The 14,606-nt window shown below is 40.1% G+C and overlaps 1 protein-coding gene across 2 annotated transcripts in view; it reads left to right on the top strand.

The window, feature by feature from the left end:
- DSTN (destrin, actin depolymerizing factor) overlaps positions 1-13,209 on the top strand; it is a 37,467-nt gene extending 24,258 nt beyond the window's left edge. For both annotated transcript variants that reach the window (XM_036120507.2, XM_078056896.1), the window contains exons 2-4: positions 6,319-6,626; positions 9,683-9,759; positions 11,961-13,209. In XM_036120507.2, coding sequence (XP_035976400.1) covers positions 6,319-6,626; positions 9,683-9,759; positions 11,961-12,070 — 495 coding nt within the window. In that variant the 3' untranslated portion in view covers positions 12,071-13,209. The remainder of the gene's footprint in view (positions 1-6,318; positions 6,627-9,682; positions 9,760-11,960) is intronic.
- The last annotated feature ends 1,397 nt before the right edge of the window (positions 13,210-14,606 follow it).

Genomic DNA, 14,606 nt, shown 5'->3' with positions numbered 1-14,606 from the left:
GAAGGTGGGAGGGAGCATGGCCAATGTAAACCACTAAGAGAAGGCCAGGGTAGTGAGATTACAGAGCTTGTGTGGTATAAGATAAAGCTGGAGAGGTGGGTAGGACTAGACTATGTTAAAGAATTATTACTGCTTTTACCCTCAGATCAATGGGAAGCCATTGAAGTATTTTAAGAATGGAGATTGGATTTGTGTTTCAGATCTCTGGCTGCAGTGTAGAAGATAAATCGGAGGGTGGAGGGGATCAGCAGTGGGCATGGGCAGTCTGTCGTATTTGAACAACTGTGGTAACGTATTAAGCCCCAAATCTCAGTGGCTTAACACAGAAAAGACTTCCTCTCTATCACGCAGAGTTCAGGGGAGTCGGCAGCCCTCTTCCACCAAGGTCCTCTTGTCAGGGGGAAGACAGAGCTTGAAGATCACTTTTAAAGAGTCAGGGCTATGGTGATGGGTATTAAAGAGGCACGTTCTGCATGGAGCACTGGGTGTTATACACAATGAATCATGGAACACTACATCAAAAACTAATGATGTATGGTGATTAACATAATAATAAAAATATATATATATATAAAATACGGGGAAAAAAAACAAGAGTCAGGGCTAGAAGTCGTTTGTATCACTGTGCCCACCTCTTGCTGAGCAGAACTCCATGGCCCCAGCTGAACTTTGAACTTGCAAGGGAGGCTGGGGAATGTAGTCTTCCTCTGTGGCCACAAAGAGGAAGCAATGTGGTGTACACATATCTTGATCTCTCTTCCCTGCAGCCACTTCGGGGGTTACTGTAACAGCTCAGACGACAGAAAGAGGTGGCTTGGGCTGGGAGAGTGGTGACAGATGGAGAGAGCTGAATGTCTTGGAAAAAGATACGAAAAGTCAAAGAGCCAAGTGACGTGAGGGAGAAGGAACTATTGAGGATATCTTTTAGGTTTGGAGTCTGTATAACTGGGATGGTGGAAGAAAGAAGGGACTTGGCTAGAGGGGGACTTGGGACATGCTGAGCATCAGGGCTCTTTGACACATCTAGCTGGACATGTTAGATAGGAAATTGGGTGTAAAGGCTTCGGGCTCAGAAAAGCAGAAATCTGAACAATGTACAAGTCATTTGGGTTAGATGCTTGAACCTTAAGCATGGATAAAGTCTCCTAGGGAGAATGCAGGGTGCTTCCTTTCCAGCTAACTGCCATCAACATCTGTGTACTGCCAGATTGCTCTCCCGCCACCCTTCCTGACCTCAGCGGAACCTTTAGATGTCCTCAGAGTCCCTTTGCTTGTCCTTAAGTGATGCCCTTGGGAACTCCCCATAACAGCTATTCTGAATCTTTACCTAATTTGCCCTCAAACTCCTGCTCTACTTTTCCTGGTTTACACTTCATAGAGAAAATAGAGGTTTCCAAGTACAGTTTTTAGCAATGTGTGTTTTCCTTCCCAAAACTGTTACTCTCCCTTTTACTATTTTAGAGGAGAAAAGGGTATAGGTTTCCCCCACTATCCAAAATTAGAGTGAGCCTGTGAAACCTTTCATAAGGCAGAATGGTGTAGCAATTACCATTAATTTATATGGAAAAAATTTTGAGCATTTCCAGACCCAAACATAACCTTTCTTAGGCTCTTTTGGTATCTTTAGGACACATCTTGGTTACAGATGAACAAAATAAATCAAGATGTAGCACAGATGCTAACAGACACAGTTTAAAGCTATGGCAGCTTGATGTGGAGATGCTGAGTATAGATCCTGGGGTAGGAGCTTGGTGGGGTCACTCTCACTGCTCGGGGTATGCACTGCCTCCATACAAATGCTCAGTGCTATTTTTGCTTTTTGCCTTTTTTTGTAAATGTGAAAATCTTTAGATTTCTTTTGGTCTGTGAAAACAGGTACTAATGCAGGTCTTTTTAAAAAAAGCAAACTGGTGTAACTCGAACTTTTGAAAATTGAGGGATATTTGTATATTCTTTTCTAAGACTGATTCCCTCATCTGCACCCTGGATCTCATCAATCTCTTTAGAGTTCTGTCTCTTAATTGTAAGTGGTTAAGAGTATCCCCCAGAACCAAATTGCCTGAGTTCAGATCTCATTTCTGCTATAGGTTTCCATGTGACTCTGAAGTTACTTAATCTATGCCCCAGTTTCCCCATTTGTAAGATGCAAATAATAGCAGTAGCTATCTCAGAATTTTTGTGATTTAGAAGTGTCTGACAGCATTAAGTACTCAATATTAGTTTTTGCCTTTTTTTTTTTTTTCCTTTAGTGTTTTGGTTTTCCTCTTGTTCCTTCAAACTCTTAAACTTTTAGTATGGTCAGATTTCCCCAGTCGTAAGATAATTTCTGTAAAGTTAGCACACAGTCTTCCCTTTTCCCTTTGCCACTAACTGTCTTGTGCTTTCTGTCTTTACCTCCTTAGTTTACCCCTGTAAATCCTCAGCCCATTACCCTGGACTTCTGCCTGATGCCGCCAATATCCTGAAATGCATAGAAACTCAGTTGCCAAACCTGGTGGTCTCTTGCAGTCATTCTCAGGCTTGGCAGTTTTTGGTGTTGATGACCACCCACCCTCTCCCCCCAACACTCTCCCTTGGCTTCTAGGATGTGGTTTTCTCCTTTCTTACTTTTTCTTTCTAGTTTTCTGAGCATTTCTTCTTAGTCCCCTTGACTTGTTACTCTTTTGCTACTTAATGTTGGTACCTCTATGATATTGATTATAGTCCAAAGTATCAATTAGATCCGTGCTCACACCATGCTCACATTTCCAGTTGCTAACTGGTCATGTCCACCTAGATGTCTTTAAAATTGATATCATATGGATATTTGTAATTGCCTCAGAAGTGGTCTTCCTGTTTTCAGTGTGTTTGCCAATTTTTCTTTCACAGTCTTCAATGTTAATTTCCTCAAGCAGAAGTGTCTGTAGTATTCCTCTCATCAGAAACCTTTACAAACATCCTTTCTGGTAGAGAAAAGCTCAGACTTCTCCTTACTGAGGCTTTTAAGGTTCCTGTAAGTTATAGCTAGATTTGGCTGAGATTAGTTGCGTTATAATTGCAGAATACATATTTACTTTGTTTCCATGCTGGTAGGTGATTAATATGCTTTATTTCCAAGTCAGAATTTAAAGTGTTTGAGGTAATTCACTTAGATATTGACAGATACCTTCAAATGATTGGTTGGATATAAGGTCTCCAATGTTTCCTTCAGGCTTTTAAATATGGGTTGGTCAGTTGTGATTTACAGATCCACATGGCTGACTAGGGAGTTGGAGGAATTGGGGTCTGTTTCTAGTATTCATTAATCTTTGTTGCTTGCAACATTTTATTCTCTGTACAAAAAAGCAAAATGAAGATTCTTGCTTAACAGATGAACTGTGAAGATTAGAATACTACTTCTAAAGCAGTAAAAGAAAGTTTAAGGAAAGTGCTTTTTAAAGTAGGAAAGTGATAAGATAGGATAGTCTTGTAGTAGTTTTCTTAATTTTCTGTATCTACTACCTCCTGAATGTTTGTTTATAAACAAAGTGTGGATTAGATTAGATAGGATTGAAATAGATTATGATTGATTAGATGTGGACTAGATTAGATAGAATTGAGGTATGTTAGAGCTCTTTTAATAAATGAGATTATTAAATGGCCCACTTACCCCAATATTAAGTAAATGCTAGGATCTTAGTGTATTTTAACCCCCAGAATTCTTATGTGCATTTTTAAGTAACAGCTTTACTAAGCTATAATTCACATATCATAAAGTATGATTCAGTGGTTTTCAGTGTATTCAGAGTTGTGCATCCATCACCACTGTCAAATCCCAGAGCATTCACACCACAAAGAAACCCCATGTCCATTAGTGGTCACTCCCCATTCCTTTTACCCTTTAAGCTCCTAGAAACCACTGATCTACTTCCTGTCCATGGATTTGCCTATTTTGAACATTTCATAGAAATAGAATCATGCAATATGTGGCCTTTTATATCTGGCTTCTTTCACTTAGCATGATGTTTTTCAAGTTTATCCATGTTATAGCGTTTAACACTACCTTATTTTTTTATGGCTAAATAATATTCCATTGTATGGATGATACCACATTTTGTTTATCCATTCAGTTGATAAACTTTTTTTTTTAATTTACTTATTTATTTGACAGAGAGAGACACAGCGAGAGAGGGAACACAAGCAGGGGGAGTGGGGGAGGGAGAAGCAGGCTTCCTGCTGAGCAGGGAGCCCAAAGCAGGGCTTGATCTCAGGACCCTGGGATCATGACCTGAGCCGAAGGCAGACGCTTAATGACTGAGGCACCCAGGCACCAGTAACATTCTTTCTTCTGCTTTTCAGCTATTATGAATCATGCTGCTCTGAACATTTGTGTACAAGTTTTTATATGGACATATGTTTTCATTTCTCTTGTGTATATACCTAGGAATGGCATTGATAGGTATTAACTCCATGTTTAGCTTTTTGAGAAACTGCCAAACTCTTTCCTGAAACAGCCGCACTGTTTCACAATTCTGTCAGCAACGTAAGAGGGTTCCAGTGTCTCAACAGCCTCACCAACATTTGGTACTGCTTTTTCTATTATAGTCATTCTAAAGGGTGTAAAGTAGTAGATCCTTGTGGTTTTGACATGTATTTCCCTAATGGCTGATGATGTTGAGCACTTTTTCCAAAGTGCTTACTGACCATATTTTATATCTTTTTGGGGGAAATGTCTTCAGATCCCTTACCCATTTTTAATTTGGGTCTTTTTTATTTTTGAGTTATAAGGGATCTTTATTTTGGATACAAGTTCTTATTGGAAATATGATTTGCAAATATTTTCTCCTCATTTTTTTAGGAATTTTTTAAAATTCCTTTTATCATTTTTTTAAAAAGAGTATTATTTTAGAGAGGAAGGGCAGGGGGTGGGGGAGAGAGAGAATCTCAAGCAGACTCCCTGCTGAGCGCAGAGCATGACACGGGGCTCGATCTCACAACCCTGAGATCATGACCTGAGCTGAAACCAAGAGTTGGACACTTAACTAAGCCACCCAGGTACCTGTGTCCTTTCATCTTATATGTAGTTTTATTAATCAAATTACTTGACATTAATTTTGGGTGTCATTAATATTTTTTGCATTGTTTAGTATTTAAATTTATGAAGTTTATAGTTCTTGCTTTAGAAAAGCTAACATGCAAACCAAAGTAGTTAATGAGGCATCAAAAATTATGGCTTTAGTAAAGTTAATGCAAATAGAACACTCCTTAAAGAAGATGAAAAGATTAAAAACTCAGGTTGAGACCTTTTGCTGTCAGGGTCACATTTCAGAATAGCAAGCGTTACATGGTAAAAGGTTTATTTTTCTGGTCAGTATGATCCTAAATTATCTTCTTTCTACAGCAGTAAGCATTTTCTTATCCTTTTTTAAAATTGAGATATAATAGACAAATAACATTGTATAAGCTGAAGATGTACAAGGTGTTGATGTGATACATTTATATACTGTAGTATGATGATTACACTAATACCTCCATCATGTCACATAATTCTCATGTCTTTTTGTGGTTGAAACAGTTAAGATCTAGTGATCTTAATTTAAAACTTGGAGATTTTGTAAGTGAAATTTTAAAGGCATATGATTAATACATTACTAAATATTAATCACATAATTTTGAAATGTGCATAGAACAGAAACCTTTTAATTCTTTTATTAGAGGGGCGCCTGGGTGGCTCAGTTGGTTAAGCAGCTGCCTTCGGCTCAGGTCATGATCCTGGGGTCCTGGAATCGAACCCCACGTCCAGCTCCCTGCTCAGCAGAGAGCCTGCTTCTCCCTCTGCCTGCCACTCTGCCTACTTGTGCTCTCTATCTATCTGTCAAATAAATAAAATCTTAAAAAAAAAAAATTCTTTTATTAGAGAAAGATATGCTGGTGGGATGGAATTTTCCCAACGCAGCCACTCTGTCCATCTGCTATGCATTATGAAAAGAATTTTGGGTATTATTAATACCCAAACTGGGGAGATGACTACTCCCAGTCAGGGCTCTGAGCAACCCCTTTAAAAGAAAAGAATCTAGCACCTTAGGAAGCACCTTTTTCCAGGTTTTAGGATAGGAGGGGCTGCTGTAGCTCAGTCTTCCCTAATCCTATGCAATAGTGATGAATACTTTATGTATGTAATCTTTTTAAAGTTTAATGACTGAAACTAGCAATTGCAGCTTAGATTTTTTCTGTTGGATGATGAGTATACCTTAAAAATTTGAAGTGTATGCCAATTTATAAGGAAAAGTTACATAGTGTTTTTATATTTGGCACAATAAAAGTTGTAAGCCTCCTCCTGACTTTTTTTCCTTGTTATAGGCTTCCGGAGTGCAAGTTGCAGATGAAGTATGTCGCATTTTTTATGACATGAAAGTTCGGAAGTGCTCTACCCCAGAAGAAATCAAGAAAAGAAAGAAGGCCGTCATTTTTTGTCTCAGTGCAGACAAAAAGTGCATCATTGTAGAAGAAGGGAAAGAGATCTTGGTTGGAGATGTTGGTGTAACCATAACCGATCCTTTCAAGCATTTTGTGGGAATGCTTCCTGAAAAAGATTGTCGCTATGCTTTGTATGATGCAAGCTTTGAAACCAAGGAATCCAGAAAAGAGGAATTGATGTTTTTTTTGTGGTAAGCATCAGGAATATTGAGCCTCTGTATAACTCAAGAGTTAATCTTACTGTTAGCACTTGGAGAAACCAGTTCCTAGGGCCAAAAGGATTTTCAGTCAAGCTATCTGCAGTCATTGTCATTTAATTTTTATTTACAAGGTTTCATAATGTCTTAGCTAGATTAATGTTTGTGGTACCAAAACTAAGTTTTAACTACTCTTTGTGTACTTGAAAGAATATGACTTTTAGTAGTTGATTTTTTTGGTGGGGGTAGGGACAGAAGCTAGATTTTATGCATTATCTGAACTCACAAGCTAACGTTTCTCTAAAAATTCTTCCTAGAATCCTGAGAAGAAAGTTTACCCCACCAAAATCCTTCTCCAGCACGTCTTGCCAGGAACCAGCCTTTCACTTTTTAAAACACCCATCCTTTACTTGTTCCTCTGTGGTTTGCTACCTTTTTTTTTTTTTATAGAAGAATTTATTTATTTAAAGGGTAGGGGAGTGAGTGAGTGAGTGAGTTGAGGGAGGGGCAGAGGGAGTGGGAAGGAATCTCAAGCAGACTCCTGCTGGGCGTAGGGCTTGATCTCATGACCCTGAGATCATGACCTGAGCCAAAACCAAGAGTTGCAGGATTAACGGACTGAGCCATCCAGGCACCCCTCTGGTTTACTACTTTGGAAGTTGGTACTATCATTGCAACTGTAATTAGGTCAGTAGGGGGTAGCCATTAGCCACTGTGGCTATTTAAATGTAAAATAATTAAATATATTTTAAAATTCATTTTCTTAGTCAAATTGCCACATTTTCAAATGCTCAGTAGCTGCACGTGACTAGTGGCACCTTATTGGGTAGCACAGAGAACATTTCCATCACTGCAGAAAGCCCTTCTGGATAGCCTTGTTCTAAATAGTGGAAAAGTGTTATAAGGTGATTTATGTGGCCTTTTTCTGCTTAATTTAGTTATCCTGGTCTTTTCAAGTAAGTTTGAGATTAAGCTTGAGTTAAAAGTCACACATGTGTCTCTTATTTAGTTGTATTATACTACTTTCCTTGATATGGAATTCTTATGTAGAATATTCTCTAGCTTCCAATGGAAGGGGGGGTGGTTAACAGCCTTTGATTTGGGGGGGAGTGAGGGTCCTCTTGATACTTTTGCCTGAGCCAGGACAAGGCTCTTAGCTGTGTGTCACCAACAGCTTGGGATATGGAGCTAGGAAATCAGACGAATCCTGGTTTAAAGGAAAGTAACTCTAGATCACACCTCAGTCACATTTCAGCAAGCCTTTATTGAACTTGATTAAACCAGTATGCTGTGTGGAATATAAATGTGGGGTCAGGGTGCTTGTCTGGCGGCAGCTTACTGTTCTGCAAGTCTGAGAGCCACGACAGATCTACCTAAGGATAGCAGCTAATGAGACTTCAGACCAGCACATTCCTGATACGAACTTTTATTTCTGCCACACTCCAGGTGTTGTGTTAGAGCCTGGGGAAAACAGCTCTGAGTAACACGGGTGAAGCCGCTACCCTTCTGAGCCATAGATACGGCAGCTGAGGGTTTAGGCTGTTAAATTAGTGACTGTTGACTTCATTTGCACAATTTTTACCTGTTTTTTTTCTACCTTTTTTCTCCCACTATGAAAATAATACATCATTATTAAAGAACATTTGGAAAATAAAAGTAGAAAGAAGAAAAGGGAAATCAGTGTTAATAGAGTGTTTTGTTTTGCACTGTTGCTTTAAGAAAATGTACAACCTAATAGGAGTTTCCCATAACAGGCTCTCTTTAGGGCCCAGGGAATGGCTCTTACTAAGGTGTTTTTAAAATCTGGTTAGAGTAAAATCAGAACAGCTAATGCTTTTTCCTGTCCCTGACCTATTTTGCATAAAGAAAGTACCCACTTAACTTTGCAGCTCAAGCAATTTCCAGACCTAAGGTGGTGGTTATGGCTCTGCCTCCCTCCTTGGAACTTCAAGTTGGGAGAAATAAGCATCTGAGAGACACAGAGACTGCTCTTCCTGCTCCCTAAGAACAAAAACTGCCCTCTGTGGGAGGAGGAGACTAGGTGAAGTCCACACTAGCATTCAGTGCTAACGACTGTGGAATGGTCTGGAAATATGGCAGCTAAATGCAAGCATTAGGTGTTAAAAGTATTTAACTACACTCCGTGTAGAAGTGTAGCAAGATAGTGTGGAGCGGAGGCAGGCCTGGGGTTTGGTGGCATAGTGGGAAATAATTCATGGACAAGCAGTTTGAATAGGACGAGATTTTTCTGTGCATTGTTAGTATGTTATTTTTCAGTATTGCTAGTGAAGAAAGTGAAGAAACGTATGCTGTGCTTCCAGTATTAATTCAGGAGGAGGGAGACACTAAAAGTTTTGTAAATACAAGATAATAGTAATATTGACAGTCAAGGCAATTCCTGAATTGCTTAAGAAAACATCCTTGTGACATGTTTTATTATGTTAGACTAAGATGAAAGCAAGTACTCATGTGGTCAGAATTTGCTATTTGTCTATTGGAACAGACATAAATGAAGGGACTGGTGAGGGTTAAGAAGGGGACTTTGTTTTCTAAAAAATATATTACAAATAATCTGAAGCAAAAATGCTAAAATTGCTAGCATTTCTTAATTCAGGGTGGCAAACACTTGATTTACAGATTATTCTCTATACTTTCTGAAGTTTTTTTTTCCTAACCAGAAAGAGTTGAAAACAAGATGGTGTTATTAGCCTGAACTCGCCTTTATTGATAAAAATGGGGAAAAAATTTTAAAACAAATTGGGTAATACAATTATCCAGTGTTGGTTTTTTCTTATTATGGACCTGTTAATCTGATCTTTAATTGATGGTTCTCTGATTTTATTCCACCTTATTCAACCTGAGCCATTCTGTCTGTGCCTGTCCTTGATAGTTAGTCTCCGAGGAGGAGGGAGCTAGACAAATTGTGTAGTTGGCAAAACTCTCCTAGGAGATTCTGAGGACCCTCCCCCATCACTGGTGCAAATGTTTAACACAGTGTAATTGTACTTTCTCTAAACGTTTTTTTTCCTTTTTGGCATCTCTTTGTCCAGGGCACCAGAACTAGCTCCTCTGAAAAGTAAAATGATCTATGCAAGCTCCAAGGATGCAATCAAAAAGAAATTTCAAGGTATGGATTAGTTTTACTTCCATATATTTAGAGGTGTGATGGACCCTTGGAATGGGGGCTACATCTTTTCTAAGAAGCACCTTATTTCCTTTGGGGAGCCTTGGTGACAAAGAAGGCAAGTGCTGCCTGTTTTGAGGAAAAACCTGGAAGGTTGAACCTCGCTTTCAGCATGTCTTCTGCCTTATGCCGGGCACTCTGGAACTGAACCACCTGTCTTAAAAACCTTATTCTTGGTGGGGGGGGGGGGAGGGGCGGGGAATGGATGACAAAAAACAAAAACCCTTTATTATCTGGACATTGTGTACATATTGCTTGTTTAGACTGGTTTTAAATTAGTTTGGGATGCTGCTGAGCTTCTCACATAGCATATGGAGAGTCATTGGTTTACATTGGCCATATTACATAATGAATATTGCCTGTGAATGTGTTGACATAACAAAGTTGAAAAAAGGAAACATTCATACATGGGAAAGGATAGTCTTTATCTCTAGCTTTACTGTGGAATGGTATGATTTTAGGTAACTGACTCATCTGTGTCCAAAGGAAAGTGCCCTTTTGAACTGGCCACTTCTCTTTGCCTTGCCACGGGGTGATTGGGATCCTGCTGAGTTGGCCTGACCATACTTACTGCCTCTAGCCAGGAGGAAGTGTTGGTATGATGGGAAGAGCATGGGGCAAATGCTCAGAGGCCTGCACTGAGGGCTAAGCTTGTAACCTAACTGCTGTGTGACCCCGGCCCAAAGCGCTTAACCTCCTTGGGCCTTGATTGTCTTGCTGTAGAATGGGAGGTTTGGTCTGGATCGTGTCAATGCGGTATAACAGGTTGCCGCACCACCTTCCTTGCCATGGCCAGCTCCAAACAGCTGGGCGAGCCAGGGTCACAGGGCTTGGCCCAGGGTGGTTTTTGTTTTGTTTTATTGTGGCTGGTTTTTATATTCTTGTAGTAGAACAGGTTTGCTCTAGCTTGTTTTACTTAGGAAAACGAAATCCTCGCTTTTTTCCTTGAAACCTATTGCTGCATCATTCATGCCTTGTCAGATTCTACGTGCGTTTGGGTTGATGTTGGCCCCCCACCCCAGAAGTGTGTTCACCAGTTGGTTAACTGATGTTTTAACGTGACTTCTCAGCAGTCCACAGCGCAACTGAAAAAGATTGAGGATGGATTCCTCACCATCCTTATGCTGTGTTGCCTTTCAGTAAAGGAAAGGGAATTGCTATATAGACTTGACCTGGCTGATGTTAAAGATGGTCACCTTGTCGCTTTTTTTCCTTCATGAAACTATCACTGGCTTTCTCCAGTCAGTCCTAAGTGGTACAAAAGCTGACCTGCTGTACTTTCTGCAGCTTAAGAAATGGTCTTAAAATTATGGAGAATCAGAAACAATGCAGCTGTTTGAAAGATAGCAGCTCTTTACAGAGAAGCGACTGTATGTAATTCCCTAAGTGAGCTCATTCTGCAGTGAGGTGATGTAATTTTTCTCAGAAAGCCATCCATCAGTAACACATTTTACATAGTTTTCATTGTGATAGAGTTCTTAAATGGGTAGTGTAATGCCACTGGAGAGCTAACTTCTCTAGAGCAAAGGAGATGCCTGTTGTAAATACTCTTATTGTTCAATATAGTTGACAAAATCAGCTGTGCAATCGAAGCATTGAATTTATATTTTTACTTATGTTTTAAAAACCAAGAAAATTACTAGATCTGCTTTTTAACTTTTATTGAAGCACAACATATATATAGAAAAGTGTACATCATAAATTTTTGTGGAACTCACTCTTCACAAACTGAACAAAAGGGTGGTTTTTCGGTTTAACAACCAGCACCGCAGAAGTCCGCCTCGTGCCTCTTCCAGTCACACCACTTTCTCTTAGTCCTGCCCCAGGGGAGCCAGCAGCCTGGCTTCCAGCAGCATAAACTAGCTTTGGCTGATTTTCCATTATACAAATAGAATCATCCAGACTGTATGCTTTTATGAAGTTTGGCTTCTTTTAGCTTTCTGTTTGTTAGTCTTTCATTTTGATGCATGTAGTTACAGATGATTTATTCTCCTTACTGTGTAGTATTCCATTGTTTGTATATTCCACAGCTTTTCTATCCATATTAGAACTGGTCTTTTGAAAACAGTTTCCTGTCTTAGAGAAAGAACTAGGTTACGTTACTGCTATAATCCTTAAAGAGAATTGTTGTTTTTCCTCCCTAGGCATAAAACACGAATGTCAAGCAAATGGGCCGGAAGACCTCAATCGGGCTTGTATTGCTGAAAAGCTAGGTGGATCCTTAATTGTAGCTTTTGAAGGATGCCCTGTGTAGACCATCATTCAGTGCCACATATCGAAAGCTTCCATGTTTAATGTTATCCTCTTGCTATATAAGTAAAGCAAATATGTTTAGGCCAGGGTCTCACACAGGGGGAGCTGTCTTGTCATCTGTTAAAGTAAACTAAATATTCTATAAACGTGCAGATGGCCCTAAATAAATGTAAAATCTAAAGTTTTATTGGTGTGAAATTAAATTCTTATTGGCCAAATGCCTGTTTTGATGAGTTGGCTTGTAAAGGTTTTTGTTAAACTCACGATTTTTAATAATGCAATTCACCAAACAGTACAAGGGCCATATGAAGAGAATTATTGCATCTTTGTAACCTCAGCAGTTACTTTGTTTCTTTTGCTTAGAGAATTGGTCATAATCTGGTTATAATTTTGGCCCAAATTCTTTATTGTCTTCTGAGCTAAACTGCATAATGGAAAATAAATCTCCTTACCACATGTAACCACTAATATACTAACTACAGTAAGACTAAGTCAGGCAGTCTTTTAATTTTAGCAAATGTGTGATGGAGACTGCCTCAGAATTGTGCACACTTCTAACCAGCGCTGATCTTGCAAAGCACTATTTTGAGCATGCAGTTGGAATGCAGGAAGCAGCTCCCTGCACCTGCAGTGAGCTCTCCACTTGCTAGTTGGGAGACTGTTCAGAGAGTGACCTTGCATCTTGGAAATAAAATCATGGCGTGTCCTCAGGAGAATGTACAATACCTTGTAACAACTAATTATAATGCAAATTAGGGCTCCATTGTAATTACAACACTTTGTTAATGAAGATGATAAAATGGTGTATTGACAAGCTGGGGCACCTGTAACATCTTTAACTGTGTCTCCTTCAGAATTTTGTTGCTTCTGGTACAGTAAGGTGTGGAAGAACACTAAGTATATGTGTTCGCTGGGGCCTGGGAGAACTTCCTAATTTCCTAGAGCAGTTTGTTGATTGTATGTGGGATGGGGAGCAGGGATAATGGATGACACCCCCAGGAAGCCACTACCTGATGACACTTGGAAGTGATTGTCTTTAACATCACAGGCATAACACTTTGAACAATATAGAGATGCGCACAGTTGAACTTAGAAGTAGCAGTATTGGCTTTATATAATAAAGGAAGCATTTTTAACTTACCTCTTGTGTAATTATTCACATGGGAATTGGGGATGAAGGACTTGGCCTTCCATAAATGGGATAAGGTGTGGAGGTTTGGGTATTTCAGACAATTAAGAGTTAAGATCACAGTTTCTTCCTCCTCTTATTGAATGAGGAAGTTGGTGTAAAAAAGCTGGGAATCTTTTTCTTACTCCAAATGTGTATCCAAATACCAAGCTTTTATCTCCTTTCCGATTTATTTGGGAGGCAAAAAAGTTATGCTTAAATCAAAATACTTCTGCTTGTCATTCTTTCATCCTGAATTTCTCATTTCCTCTACTGCCAAGCAGTGCTTTCAGCAACAGTCTCTGTTAACAGGCCTCCCAAGAAGTGTCACAGGCCACGGCTGCCTGACTCAAGAATCAGCCATGTAGGTAGAGCCAGGTGTTTGGTCAAGGAGTTTTAGAAGGAGGAAGTCTTTTTCTGTGGTGTCAGCTTGTGGCATGTGGCACTTCTTGTAGAACCAGCACTCCCTGCTGGTGTGTGTGCATTTGCATGTGGGGGAGGTGGGGGTGAAGAGGGGTGGGAGGTGGGAGAGGGATGCATGCTATGGGGAGGGTCTCACACAGGGTACAAGGACGGAAGAGAAAAGTAAACCTCTCCCACCGCTCCACTCTCCGGCCAGAAATTGGGAAGATGCTAATAGTTACTTCTATCTCCACCTAGGGGAACTTTTGAGAGTCTTACTGCATTCCTGAGGTGGGGGCCCAAGCATCTTGCTAACAAGGACTGCAGGTCATTCTGATGCCAAACGAGAGTCTAAGACCTCGGCGGAGTCTGGTGAGGAATTACACTGCAGGTGTACCTTGCTTTCCACAAGCACGTTTATGTTCCTACAAGTGCAGACACGGTGCAGAAGTATGTTTGTGGAAAGCTGACTGAAGGGTCATCTGCTGATACTCTCTCGCCCTGGGAATCCAGCAGCAGACAAAGCCACTGCGAACAGAAGTTCAGAGCTTGACTATGAAGTTTGTTATTTCAGGGAATATTAATCCCCGAGGAAACAGTGAGCACAGCGACTCGGATAATAGAATTAGGCTCAGTGGAGTGGTTTCCTTTTTTGCAGAACTGCCCAGAGGGCTGGCTGGTCACACATAGGAAGTGCAGCTTCTGTTTCTTGGCTGGTTTGTTGCTCTTTGGATTCTCCGACTGGTTATGCCTAGGGACACATCACTTTCCCATGATTTGGGCATTTCTTAAATACAGACCGACACTTTCCGGACCAAGTTCAAGCTGGGCTGCAGCTGTAAGAAGGGTCATTCTAGTTGACCCCTGGAACAACATAGGTTTGGACTGTGTGGGTCCATTTATAAGTGGCTTTTTATAGTGCAGGACTATAAATGTATGTTCCTTATGATTTTCTAAACTTTTTTTT

The sequence above is a fragment of the Halichoerus grypus genome, chromosome 10, assembly GCF_964656455.1.
Source record: "Halichoerus grypus chromosome 10, mHalGry1.hap1.1, whole genome shotgun sequence".
Classification (NCBI taxonomy): domain Eukaryota; kingdom Metazoa; phylum Chordata; class Mammalia; order Carnivora; family Phocidae; genus Halichoerus; species Halichoerus grypus.
The sequence above is the reverse complement of the archived record's forward strand: the minus strand, read 5'-3'. Positions and strand labels throughout refer to the sequence as shown.